At 38.3% G+C, this 15,157-nt stretch overlaps 1 protein-coding gene across 1 annotated transcript in view; it reads right to left on the reverse strand.

Annotated features, from left to right (window-relative positions):
• Positions 1-15,157, reverse strand: part of LOC136864162 (uncharacterized) — a 1,211,188-nt gene that overhangs the window by 815,111 nt on the left and 380,920 nt on the right. Inside the window, exon 4 of the mRNA XM_067140810.2 lies at positions 13,965-14,095. Within this exon, the coding sequence (XP_066996911.2) occupies positions 13,965-14,095 (131 nt within the window). The remainder of the gene's footprint in view (positions 1-13,964; positions 14,096-15,157) is intronic.

A 15,157-nucleotide genomic window follows, 5' to 3' on the forward strand; every position in this document is an offset into this window, starting at 1 on the left:
AAAAGATCTGAGTACTGCGTATGTGTGTATATATGTATTACAGTGTAATGTCTAGTTTTAAAACAAGTTATCATGTTTAATATTATGTGTAGGAAATAAACGTGTGCAAGTGTCAAGCGAGAGTGGAAAGTAGTAATATACGCCAATGCCGGATACAGCAAGAATGGTCAGTGATATCAACATGTTGGTCATGAATCTGTAAGACAACATGGCTGCCTTTAGTCCTGGCGATCCCGAAGTGCCAAATGTGAGTACACAATCTCATGTTTGATTTAAAATCTAAAGCTTTCCTTTGGTAGTGGTATCTTTATTTAGATAGGTATGCGAGTGACGATGATGTAACTATAAACCCGAGTACACAGCCAGAAATTTAGGATCATTCTGTTTATGAGTAGTGTAAATATTATTATTATTATTATTATTATTAGTCGTGCGTGTACTATTTTGTTCTGTATTGACCAAGTTATACTTTCGAGGCAATTATAATGAGTGATTTGCATATACGTGCACTTTTATTATTATTATCAGTAGCATTGTCAGTATTGCATTTAGGCGGAATTTTATTTGTTTGACGCAAGCACAGTTACCGTAATGGAGGAGTGATGAAGTCAATTAATGATAATAAAACATATAAAATATATATATATATATAATCAATAGTTACTGTCGAGAATTCTGTTGGACGACAGTAACACTGATACATCAACATATTGGTTGCTATGGCAAGTAACGCGGTTAGACGGTTGAGTGAACAATGTTAAATAAAAGGATTTATTTTTGGTTCATGTAAATCAAGATGTTGTCAAATAATAAGAACGATATTGAGCAACGGTAATTTATTTGAGATGTTTGAAGGTCCGTAGTTGAGAGGATATGGTAACACATGAGGTTATTTACCTGAAGATAATTATGGGGAACAAAGAGTGTGGTGAACATATTCTCAATAAAAATGGAAATATAAGTATCAGCATGATAGCTGAGAGGTAATAGAATTCGTGCAGGATAAGAAATGATGATGACGTCGTAAATGAATAAATGTGAGGAAATAAATAAGCCAGTTAAAAAAGGTATATGAGTTAGAAGGACCAGATGATACATGTAAATGCTTTAGCCGTGAGACAATATCGTTCTATTCAGAGAAAGTTATAGTACGCATTTAAATGATATTTCAAAGTTAAGTTGGTAACATGGATCACGCAACTGGGCTGGTATGAATGCTTGCCAGTAGGAACTATTTTATTGGTTTTAACAGATTATTATTATTATTATTAATATTAAATATACATGTTATTTTTATTTGCCTCGTATTAGCCATCATTTAGGTACATTCTTTTATTGTCTGTGCATTGTCTATGCATTTTTGATTCTGTAGAAACCACAGTAACATTTTCAATGGGTCATGGCTATATTTCAGCGAATTAAAATATGTTGAGACGCTGAAATAAGCCAAAAGTGTGGTATGTGCTGATGACAAGGTTCATATATGTATATATTAGTGGAACTTTAGGTATTAGGTTAGGAATTCTGGCTGCGTTATCTCGCTTGGTATATATATTAGCATAAGTTAGTGTATGTTTTATTTGAAGTAGGAGAGTTTGTCTTTTCTAGATTAATTTTACGATATCTAAGCAAGGGTCACTCGCATATATCGAAAGTAAAGCTTTAGATTTTTGTATGCAACAACAACCAAGGTCCATTATGTGAGTTAAAGTTACTGAATTCTCAGGTTAAAGCTATTATTGTTTATTGCACCTGGAAGGAAGATAGTGAAGTTATGGGAACTCAGTAACAGTTTTGGTTAGAGAAATATTATTATTATTATTAATATTGGTGAACTCTATTATGAGAATTTCATGGTTATGCCTTTACACAGTGGATTAGGTACTTCATTAAATTATGGCAAATATGGTTTTATAGATAAAGAAAATCCAATATGCACTGTTAAGTAAGACTCTATTCAAATGGTGTTACTCATGGCAAATGAATGTTCTAAGATAACTGACGTAAACATACTATAATTTATCAGGATGGTGGATCAAGAGTACCGTAATTACAGGTCATGTTAAACTATTATTATTATTATTATTAATATTGAATATTATTATTTAACATTTTACCAATGCAATTCACAAGCAATTAGGGAGTCTTGATGAATACCATATTAATCACTTGTGTCAGTCAATTGTGGATTTATTAATTAATTAAATAATTTACATTTTATATTTTTTTATTATTCAATTTATCTACGATTTGGTTAACAACAGTATTGGATTTTGGTAGGCGATTATAATATTTCTTTAGGACTTTTCTTTATGATATCCAACATAGAAGTAACATTCATTAAGTGATATTATTATTCTCGTTTCAATTATTATTATTATTATTATTATTATTATTATTATTATTATTATTGTTATTACAATATTATTAGTATTATCATTTCGATGCAGTGTAAATTCATTAATATCACTATATTGGAGGATGTGAGTTACAAGACAAGGATTTCCAGTGATCAGTTAGGCAATTAATTATGTAATCAATTAAATTTGAGTACAATCAAATTAGTAAAATTAATTAATTGTTATATTATGGTAACTTTTGGTATGTTTGTTTGTAAACTTATTTCACATATCTGAGAGATTAGTAGGGACATTTCTAGTTTTTGATCTACGCAAAAATCGTCATATTATTTCAATTATTATTATTATTATTATTATTATTATTATTACTATTGTATTACATTTTAGGTTGGTTTTCCAAACTACAGATATGCATTTGGGATACACTGTGGAGACTTTCCTGTATTCTTTTAATTGGTTTACAATGTAATTCAGTGATATCAAAACAATTTTATTAATTAGTTAATCGATACTTTATTTTTTTATATCTATATAAAACAATTTTATCTATTATAATTATTTTGACTGATGGCACGTAGTTTTTTTTGATGAATAACTTGAATTGTCTATACAAAAATTTATTCATATCAATATTAATATTATTATTATTATTATTATTATTATTATTATTATTATGGTTATTATTATTATTATCATCACTAAATGTTCTCATGAGTATATTGTTATTCAATTGATCCACCTGGTTTATAAACAACGTTATCCTAGTAAATATGTAGAGTTACACCGACATTATATAATTGAATGAACAAATATGGGAAACATCATTTAAAACAAAATTTTATGGAAAATTACAAATATTATACTTTAGGGATTAATGAGGTAGTCATGTGTGTCATTAATGAGAGTTCTAGCTGTACAGTCTCATATGATAATAATGTAACATTAACAAGTCTATATTTACATTTTAAAAAATTTATTTACTTTTCTCTTTTTGATTTATCAATAAAATTTTATACACATATTTAAACTCAAATCAGTCTGAGTCATAAATTATTGTAGTCAATAGTTTACCGAATGCACTATCCCTATGCATCCTGATTCAACGACAGGGACTGATCGCGCCTGAGAAGAGGACCTCACCACCTTCGGTAAGTATATTTTTTTTTTAGGGCAGCCGAGGCAACATTGACATCTAATCTACACCGAAGGAGCTCTGCAAGGGTGCAGTACATGTTAGCATATTATTATTTTCTCATCGGAATTGTTGATTTATAACTTGAAAAACAGGTCAAATATTGTTTGGTATTTCTACGAATAAGAGACCAACTTACAGGAGCATGCGACCTTCCTTTAACAAATCACGCGACAATTAAGAACACATTGGGGCACAATTATGAACAGACGAGGAATATCTCGGGAATCGCCTTCGTAATTCAGTGTATGCAGATAATGAAACTAACATACGTAGTATCTGTGGAACATACGCTTATTTTAAAAGTTTATAACTATTGGAAAATTATTCCCTCTAACGAAGATATATTGCTTACTAAACTAAATATTTCTCTCGAGTAACATTATAATCTCAAAGTAGAACGTATTAAATGAATAATTTCTAGGGAGATCGGAAGGTGCGATTTTATGGGACATAAAATACCTAATACGGTCCTAGGAACTATCTGTTCTCAAATTTTCTTGCAATCAAACGATTACATTACATTACATTAGCTCTATAATTCCGAAAAGATGTTAATCATGGCGATAAGTATATTAAAGTTCTTCTTAAGGATGGACTTTGTTAGGTTGTTTATCTAGGTGAGATTGTAAATTTAGTATCTGGTTGATGAAATGATGAGAGAAGCAGCTTTAAATCAGTCAAGGATCTAATGATCCAGTCTTAGAAGTTTGAATGGAAACAGTTTTATCAATAATAATAATAATAATAATAATAATAATAATAATAATAATAATAATAATAATAATAATAATCCCGTGCCCAGCGGATGAGATCATGTGATATGGTGCTGCGTCGAATATCCTGCTATATTAGAAGATTTGCGCTTCATTTGTGGCTTCGGAGGAGTATTTTTGACTTCATTTTGAGTGCCTAGTTTGCGGTAGTGTTATCTATTGAATTTACTCTAGTTTCATAGTGTTTCTTCGTTTATATGTATTATGAATATTTATGCCGTATGTGTCAGCCATCATATTCATTGCTTCAATTATTCCATAGATAACACAATCTAGAGAGTCACTCGATATAATTGACTAAACTATCTGCCTTAAGTTGCCCCCATTTTGTTTCTTTACTATCGCTACCATAGAAATCACAAGAAAATGTGAATTCTACTTTCAATTCTTGGCGTTGTTTAGATCAAACAGCCGGCCCATAATGTCAGCCATCTTTAAGGCAAGCAATGTGAGGCGTCTGCCTCCATAGATACGGACGTAAACATACTCCTGGAACTAAGCAGGGGTTGGACATATCTTACATAAGATATTGGAATGGAGGGGCCTCAATCCCAACACGGCAAGTCCCCATGGCTGATAGGGGAGTTTCTTGTTGAAATGCAGGACAGCTGTGAGTAAGGTTCGCCCGAATAAACACCCACGGTCAACTGAGGCAAAAGAAGAGGGTCAATGGTCTCTAAAGCATAAGAGGAAGATTCCCAATAGGGTTGGGCAGACCAGAACAGTCAGTTATTCTGGAACATTAGGAGCTTGAGGTGGAGTGTTTTGGTACAGTATGCCAGTACACGGCACATGGGACTGTAACTGCGCACTAGAGAGAACTTCGTAAGGCAACATGACATGCCCCGCGTCAGCGGCGAAGTTCTGCTGTACCGGACGTGCTGTGTGTAGTTACGTTCAACATAAAGCTGCACAGAACGTGAAGGAACAGTCGGGACACTGAAATTCGCGCCCAATAATCACATTTTAAGGCTGCTTATAGGATAAGATTTTTCGGTCAATATGAAATGCACATAACACTGTTACAGTACATATGTACAGTACAGTACAGTACATTACATGTGTTTAAAGGAAACTAATCCAAGGATATTTTCACCAGTTGTATTTATCGGCCAGTGATCGTGAGTAATTAGGGCCAGGATAAAACTTCACGGCACGTGAAAAAGCAGTCGGAACTCTGAAGTACGTACCCAAAAAATCGTGTCTAAATGCTGTTTTTTTGCTACTTGCTTTACGTCGCACCAACACAGATAGGTCTTATAGCGACGATGGGGCAGGAAAGGCCTAGGAATGGGAAGGAAACGGCCGTGACCTTAATTAAGGTACAGATCCAGCATTTGCCTGGGAAACCACGGAAAACCATCTTCAGGGCTGCCGATAGTGGGGTTCGAACCCACTACCTCCCGGATGCGAGCTCACATGTGCGAGCTCCTAACAGCACGGCCAATCCGCCCGGTAATGTTGCTTTTAGGATAAGAATGTTTTAATTCACTCTGAAATGCACCACTCACAATTACACTGAGAGTAGATGTGTTTAAAAATATCACAATATTATTTTAACCAATTAAAAATATACTCGCAAACTTGAAGAAACATTAGTCAATTCTCTATTTACGTGCACAATATACAAGCGGAATACGAAAATAAAAATTAACACATACGAGCAAAACACGAAGATAAGAATTAAAAACTATATTCAAGCGGAACAGGAGATTTAAAATAAAACTATACTAACAGAAAACGAAAATAAAAATTGTGGTATGTTTAAATTTGAAATATCTTGTCATTGTGACGGTTGAGATCCCTTTGAAGACCAAATGGAAGAACGCAAATTGCATTTCACTCTGTCCGGTTTTATTCTGGTAATAATAAGGCCTAAACAGGACTCCGGTGCGACATTATTCAAAGTTTAACCGTCTTTCGTACAGTCATATTACTACGCTTCAATGAAAACACTCTTAAAACGGTTTTAAACAAAATAAACACATGACGATATTCACAGGCCAGTTGTCGGTGCAACGGAACTCACAGAACAAAGAGGATATGACAGAACACGGAACACGGAACACTTCAGGACGTAGCGGTACACAGCCGGTATCGACAGTCAGTTAGTAGACGAAGGGCGATGAATAGTGGCGCTGCGGACGGGATAGCGGTTCACTATCGCGGCCTCGCTTGAGAATGTTTCGGAAGAATTGGCATTCGGTGTTCCGGAACAGCGGAACACAATTGTGCACCGACACAGTGTGCCGAAACAGGGACATAGTGCCAAATCCTAATTCCCAATGGTATTAGAGGGCGGAAGAACAAAACTCTGGGGCTTACAATCTCGGTTTTAATTCGGAGGAGCAGGCAATGCCTACTCTACCAACTAACTTCAACGTAAGGCATGATGGAAACACCTTCAGGAAAGACTACTCCAGGGGGCAGCCGGAAACGCAAATCCCCACCGCCGTGAGCGGTGCAACCAAGCCTTTGGATTCTGGAGAGCCTGGACCGTCATGCAGGGAAGAGCCGGAGCTTCCCATAACCTCCTTAAGAAATACACGAACCAAGCAAAAACACCTGTACGGAACACGGAACATCAACACGCTCCTCAAAGTTGGAAAATTGAAACAACTTACTGATGTTTTGAGAGAAAGAGATATTTTTATACTTGCACTTCAAGAGACAAGATATCATGCTGAAAATCACATGGAATCTAGTGGTTATATAATTTACAAAGGAAAACCGGTAATAAAATCAACGCAAATATAACGATCCTAGGTACGGTCTTTATGCTTAAAAGTGACATTAGGGAGTCCATCATCAATTTCACCTCACCAGCAGAGAGGATCTCGTTTCTGTCCCTTAGATCCGGCAATAAAGCATACACGATTATCAATGCACATGCGCCGATAAATAACGATAGCAAGAAAAATCCGGAGAAGGTACATGACGTTTTGGAAATTCTTGAAGACACAACGTCCAAAATTCCACAACACCATGTGAAAATTTTGGTTGGTGATTTCAGTGCTCACATAGGTAAAGGAAGAAGGTACCGAAAAAATGTGGGGACTACCCAGCACATAACAGAACGAACAGAAATGGCGAAAGATTAATCAGCTTCTGCAGACATTTTAATTTGAAACTCATGTCTGCACACTTCTCGGTACTCCCGAGCAAGAAGAAAACATGGGCATCTCCTAAAACGTTGCTGGGGGAGTTTCAGATCGACCATGTTGCTATTACGACCAGAAACCGAAGGGAAATCTTGAACGTCAAGGTAAGAAAAAAGTTAAACTTAGATTCGGACCACTACCTCTTGGAGATTAAAGTAAGATTCGAAATAAACATACCCAAACAAAGAACCAGGAGGAAGCTTAGAATTGACACAGATACTCTGAAACAAATCAAAGAGATGTATTGTGAAAAATTGTCGAAGCTGAATATGAACAACTAGGAAGAGATCAAAAAGTCAATGTTTAAAGTAGCCCAAGGTTTGGGGAATCCAGCGAGTAAACGAAAACACAGATGGTGGAATGAAAAGTGTGATGTAGCTTTGGACAGAAGACTACACGGATGGAGTAGGTGGCATTCCAACACAACCGAGGAGAGATGGGAAAATTTCATGGAAGAGAGGAAGAAAACAGCGCTTAAAAGCAACAAAGCACTAGGTGAAGATGGAAGTATTGCAGAAATGTGAAATTTCGGAAGAGAAACTGGATAAAAAGCAATCGCCTTAGTCATAGGAGAAATCTGGAGAGATGAAAAGATCCCCAATGATTGGAAGTGTACTCTTATACACACACTTCACAATAAAGGTCTCCGGACGAACATCAATAACTAGAGAGGCATCTCTTTACTCCCAATAACATATAAGATACTCTCTAAAGTACTAATGAGAAGAGTTGAGAAACAAGCAGACCATCTCATTGGTGAGTACCAAGCTGGTTTTCGGAAAGGAAGATAATGCGCAGAACAAATATTTAGCCTGAGGAGCATTCTCAAAATAAGAGCTTTGAGAAGCCAGAACACCGTGCTAATATTTGTGGATTTTAAGAAAGCGTATGATTCAATTGACAGGCATTCTCTTTAACGACCTAGAGTAATTCGAAATTGACAGGAAAATGAGAATGTTAATAAAACAAAGCCTGGCCAAAACTTCCTCAAAAGTCAAATTCATCTGTGAAATTTCTGAACCATTTGAAACAGAAACGGGAATAAGACGAGGGGACTGCCTTTCACCAATTCTCTTTAACATTGTTCTAGAAAAAAATCATCAGAACATTGGAAAAAGCCTTGGAAGTGAAAGGAATAAGGGGAATACATTTAGGGAGGAAAGGACAGAAGTTAGAAATTAAGTGTTTGGCTTTTGCAGATCATCTTGCCCTCTTAGCTCACAAACGAGTAAATGCCCAAATAATAGTGAATACTCTACATGAGATCGCTGAAGAAACGGATCTCATAGTCACATATAAGAAGACGGAATACATCGAATATGGACATCATGGGGAGAGACACTTAGAAGTGAAGCATGCAACTGTAAAAAGAGGTCATATATGTAAATATCTAGGGGAATGGATAGAACCTAACGGATTGGATAAAGATGCGAATAGGGCAATAATTAGAAAATTTGAATTTGCTTACAGGTTAACCCAGAACAGACACAACAAAAAGAGCAATATCTTACAAGGCGAAACTTAGCCACTACTGCACTAGCTATTCCCTCTTGTTTATGTCTTTAGAGGGATCTAATAGTCATTTGTTACAGTAACTCACGAAGTCGCCGCGAAAGCGCAGTGATATATCTGTAGCGGGATCAGATAGTCATTTGTCACGCTGTGAAGTCACAGTTCTCTCAGGAGATGGCTTGAGCGTTCGGTTGTGTAAAGATAAGCAAGCATTTTTAAATCGACCGGGCTTATTACGTCACAACTCCGTCACTACTTCAAGAGGGAGACGACAAAGAGCCTGTGTGGGGTTAGGTTACCGTTCCTGGCCAACGTTAGGTTAACACACGTGTTAACCACAGCTACAAGTCACCTCACTAGTTCGGCTTCTCCAAGGGGAACCCGTCTGAGGTTAGGTTTGCGTTCCTCGTAGCGAGGTTAGGTTAACACGTCATAACCGCAACTACCAGTCACCTAACCGATTGGACTTCTCCATGGGCAGCCTGTGTGTGTGAGGTTAGGTTAGCGTTCGTGCGCAAAGTTTGGTTAACATGCCATAATGATGTCTTAACCTCATATGCAGGTCACCTAACCGATTCTTGGCTCCTCCATGGCCCCCTGATCGATCCGGCTCCTCCAAGTGGGGCCCGTTTGATTAAGCTCCTCCAAAGTGGCCCGTGAGATGGGCATTGCCGTCGTACGTAAGGTCATGACGTCATAACCTCACCTCCAGGTTGGCCAGTGAGGTTAGCATTGCACTCGTACGTAAGTGTACGACGTCATAATTTCACCTATGGGTTGAAAAGCGCCTCAAACCATTCCCTGACAATTAGGCAACCCCAATGGACTCTGTGAGGTTAGGCTTGCTCTCGTACGCAAGGTCATGGCGTTATTCCGCATTCAATGGTCTAGAACCTACATCGCCTTACTGCTCATTTATGGGTCAATGACCTCATTCCAGAATCGACATAGCCTTACTAAACAAGTAGGGCTCAATGACCTCGTGGGAAAATGCTGACTCAGCACCCATTGTTTTAGGACATACATTGCTCATAGTACTTGCCACTGTGACAATTAAACAGGATGTTTAAATATCCCAGATGATCTTCCTGTTGAAACAATGATCGATGCCATCACCGAAATCGTCACATAGGTAGCCTAAATTTCAGAATAAAATGCCAGTGTAAAGCAGCTTACGTAATTATATATTATTATTATTATTATTATAATTGTTATTATATATAATTCGCTGGGGCCATCAAGGAACACGTTAAGTCTTGTTGCATTTGACACTGAACTTTGATCCCAAGATTCCTCTCACAATTTTGCGTTCTCTTTTCTCCAGTTCTTCAAGGAGTCCTTTGTTGGCATTTAGAGACAGGGTTTCGGCTGCATATAGAACTACTGGCTTCAGAACTGTTTCATAGTGACGTATCTTGGTGTTTTGCGAAAGGCATTTTTTGTTGTAGATTGTGCGGGATGTTTGGTAGGCTATTTCCAGTTTGCGTACTCGCTCCTGAAGTGCTTCTTTGTCCAGTCCATTTTTCATGATTATCTCACCCAGGTATTTGAATTTGTCTACTCGGGTGATGTCCCCGTATTTCGTATGGAGTTTTGGTGGAGCCTCTTTGATGCTAGTCATTACTTCCGTTTTCTCAAACGATATCTGCAAACCAGTTTGTTCGGCAATTTCCTTTAAAATTTCAACTTGAACTCTAGCGGTTTCTATGTCGTTTGAGAGAACAGCAATATCATCGGCAAATGCTAAGCAGTCTGTTGCGATCCCCTTAGATTTGGTTCCTATTCTCAAGGGACTGTAGTTGGTTTCCTGTAATCTCACCCGCCAGGTTCTGATGATCTTTTCAAGAACACAGTTGAAGAGTATCGGGGATAGCCCATCACCTTGTCGGACTCCTGTTTTGATGTCAAAGGAATGCGAGGGACATCCGTGGAACTTCACCCTGGATTTTGTATCAGTCAGGGTGGCTCTAATTAATGACAGAAGCTTCAAATCAACTCCAAATTCATTTAAGATGTTTAGCAGGACTTCCCGGTCAATGGAGTCGTACGCTTTCTTAAAGTCTACAAAGACAGACACATACTCCTTGGACCTTAGTGTACAATATCGGATGATCGTTTTGAGATTTTGGATCTGTTCAGCTGTTGAGCGACCTTTTCTGAACCCTCCTTGGTATTCACCTATTTGATGTTTGACTTGTGCTTCCAAACGCTCCAGGATGGCAAGTGATATAATTTTGTAAGTCACGGGTATCAAAGATATTCCTCTGTAGTTGTTGATGTTCTTCATGCTGCCTTTTTTGTGTAATGGATGGATCAAAGCTATTTTCCAATCTTCGGGTAGGGTCTCCTTGTTCCAAATTTCTTCTATTTGCTTTTGCAAGATATCAAGTGATTCCTCTGAGGCATATTTCCATAGTTCTGCTACTACTGAGTCTTCCCCCGGCGCTTTGTTATTTTTGAGACGGGCAATGTGGCGCTTGATTTCATCTCTGTCGGGTGGTCTGGAATCTGGGTACCTGAGTAAGGGTTCCTTGGTTTCAATGGGGCTTTGCGGTTTAGAGCAATTAAGTAAATTCTTGAAGTAGTCTGCCAGAATGCTGCAATTTTCTTCATTTGACGTCGCCAGTGAGCCGTCCTTTTGCTCAAAGCATAGAGATGGTGGTTTATAGCTAGTGAGTTTGCGTTTGAAGGCTCTGTAGTACTCTCTGCTTTCATTCTTCCTAAAGTTTTGTTCTATCTTTTCAATGAGAGATTTTTCGTATTAACGTTTCTCAGTTCTGAACACCCTAGCTGCTTGTGTACGTTGGGTTTTGTAGGTTTCCCAATCATTTTCTGATTTCGTAGAGTAGTACTGTTTCCACGCATTGAGTCTTTCTTGGAGGACTGATTCGCAGGTACCATTCCACCAGGCATGCTTTTTGCTTCTCTTGATTTCTGAAACGTCTTTGGCGGCCTCAACAAGGAGACTTTTGGCGTTGTTAAAGTCACAGTCATTTGGTCTAGCCTTCTCCTGGAACTCCTCGACCCTTTGCCGAAGTTTATCATTGTCGAAGCGTGTGATCTGTTTGGTTGTCTTCCTTGTGTTAGCGGGAATTGGTTTGAATTTGGTAAGAGATATATAATGATCTGAGGCCACATTGATGCCTTTCTTTACCTTGACATTCATAATCTCAGGGCTGTTTCTCCTAGAGATTGGAACATGATCAATTTGGAACTCTCCGAGAGCTTGGACGGGAGAACGCCAAGTCATTTGCTTTCTGGGTAGATGGCGAAAGTGGGTCGACATGACCTGCAGGTTGTGATTTTCGCAAATGGACACCAGTCTTTTGCCGTTGGGATTGGTTCTTTTGTGAGCAGGGTAATTTCCTATAACTTTCTTGTACTTCTGTTCACGACCTAGTTGGGCATTGAAGTCACCCAAAAGAAGCTTGACATGGTGTTTGGGGATTTTGCTTAATTTTTCATCCAGTAGCTCCCAAAAATTATCAACTTCGTCTGGATCAGACTTGCTCTTATCGTTTGTAGGAGCATGTGCGTTAACTAGGGCGTAGGTTTTGTTCGCGCATTTAATTGTGAGTATAGACAATCTGTCATTCACAGGTTCGAAATTTGCAACTGATTTAAGGATCTTGGTTCCAACAGCAAACGCGGTTCCTAGCATCACAGCTCCATTGAGGATTCCTCTTTGCGCTTTGCTCTTGAAAGTCGGTAGCCTTCGGATTCAACAATCTCTTCATCTGGGTACCTTGTTTCCTGTAGGGCCATTATGGATATCTGATTTTCGTGAAGAGCTTTGGTGAGGGTTTTCAGCTTGCCAGTTTGTGTAAGTGAATTTATGTTGAAAGTTGCTAGAAAGGTTTTAGATTTTGGCCTGAGTTTTTTGACTCTTCGGGGTACACCGAGAAGCTCCGACTCGTCTCTTGCATGATGTCGAGTCTCCCCCAGAATCCGAACGAGACTCGTGCGCCGTAGCGTTCACGACGAGGGATTTATCCGAAGATTTACCCCCTGGGGTATGTTTCTTGAAATGTTGTGCCATCATGCTTTTTGACTTGACTTTGCTTTGGACGGGTACCCATCATTTTACAACTAGGGTTGTTAGCCCTAGAGGTTGCCTCATGATGTTTTCTGGCTTCTGGTCATTTACCAGTCTTCGCCGTAACCCTGGCAAGGGACCAGTTTTTTTCACGGTGGTATTTTATTTCCCTACTACCCTCTGACTCTGCTGGCGGCAGAGCCAGCGAGCTTCCCCAATTCCAATGGGACGCGCCCGATGGAGGTAACCGGTAAATCCCCACACGAGATTATTATTATTATTATTATTATTATTATTATTATTATTATTATTATTATTATTATATTATTATTATTATTATTATTATTATTATTATTATTATTATTCATATTTTGGTGCCAGTTATCTTGCACTGTAATTCGTATCGTCTAATTTAACACACTCTGAGCCATTTGTAAATTAATATCAACGCTTCATTCTCCATAGCAAGTCACCATATCGTAGCGATTTACTGTAGTAGAGAAATATGGAACAGGTATGTAGACATGTGGACATTATATTTTTCCGGGTATCTACCGTAATCACGGAGTTCTGTTATATATCGAAATTAATGGCTTGATACGCTTATGAGTTTCCCTTATTTCAGAACCCACCCACCTTAGCTAGGATCAAATCTGCGATTATGAACCCATATTCTTTTTTCCGAGAAGTATTCGGCCCCAACCGCAGCTATACAACTTGGTGTTGTTAGATCAGGAGAACTACTGTTCGAGGGAAATATACGGTGCGTCTGTATTATCCCTGAAATCCGGCCGCTTTACGTTCAATGCACGTTTTCAGAAGTCATCAGAGAAAACTGTTTGACTTTCTAACATAAATAACTTGGCATGTTACGAGTAAAATTTTACAATCCAAGGTAGATCAATATAGAAAGGAATGTGTACTTACATTGTGCAGCCATGTGATCTTCTTCTCCTTGGGATTTGCCTCAATATTGCACTCGAAGTAAACATCGTCACCCTCCTTGATGTCATCTGGGTTAAGTGTGCTGCCGAGCTGCAGCGATACAAGGGGCGGATCTGAAACCAATATCAAAGTTCCCTATACAGTATTGTATTTCATTCTGGGGTTGAACATGTGCAATACAAGGCATTCTGCTCTTGGCGATAAAGTAATTAGTAGCGAGGCGACTGAAAGTACACTTTGCTTCTAAAGCAGACAATAAGCTGTTCACCTAATTTTTTGTACGCTATACGAAGCTGATATATTTTAAAACTAAACAACAATAAGGATGTCAAATGTATAGGTGTAAAAATTTGAGGAATTGGAGGAACGGTATAATGACGTACTCTTTATTTGAAAATCGAACTTTTATTGTTGGAACAGTAGCAGCAGTCGTCATCAATATAGGATATTTGTTTAGGACCCATTTCATTGCTACAGAAATTAACTGCAGAAATAGTAGTTGAGGGCAGATGGACATGTGTACGCCAGTCGATATAATGAGAGGTCTCCTTCCGCCACGTTTCCCAAACCCTGCTGGACTCGGGGGTACGAGCTATGCCGCTCGTGTGGACTAGGCCTTGCTTTGCGATCGTATGCCCTTCTTGATACACGCACTTCTGAGTGTTCCTTTTTCGGTTGGTTGTGTGGAGTGTAGGGAGTGTATGAAGAGGCGTGTGTTGGTACAAACACAAATACCCAGTCCCCTAGTCAGATGAATAAAACCAACGCGGTTGAAATATCCGATGAACCCGTGAATCGAACACGAGTCACCCTGGACCGAAGGCCGCGACGTAGTCCATTCAGCCAAAGAGCTGGACAGGTCTTATTTACTTGCTAGAAAAAAATGCCAATTATTTTCTTAAATGGTAGCATGCTTGAGACATGCTTTCTCCTTGGTTTCTTTTCTGTTTTAGTAGTAAATACAACCTTTTTACACGCATTATCTTTGGACAAAGTGAAGGCCGTAATAATTCTTAGTAACTTAGAAATAAAATATCCTAATTTTCGGAGATAAATAACGGATTTATTGAGAGATATTTGTGAATTAATTCAGATACTGTAGTATTCATGTACAGATTGTATGTATAGAAGTAATATTTCCTTTAACATCCACGAAACAGAACAGCACGGCTAAC

Source organism: Anabrus simplex, chromosome 2, assembly GCF_040414725.1.
Source record: "Anabrus simplex isolate iqAnaSimp1 chromosome 2, ASM4041472v1, whole genome shotgun sequence".
NCBI lineage: Eukaryota > Metazoa > Arthropoda > Insecta > Orthoptera > Tettigoniidae > Anabrus > Anabrus simplex.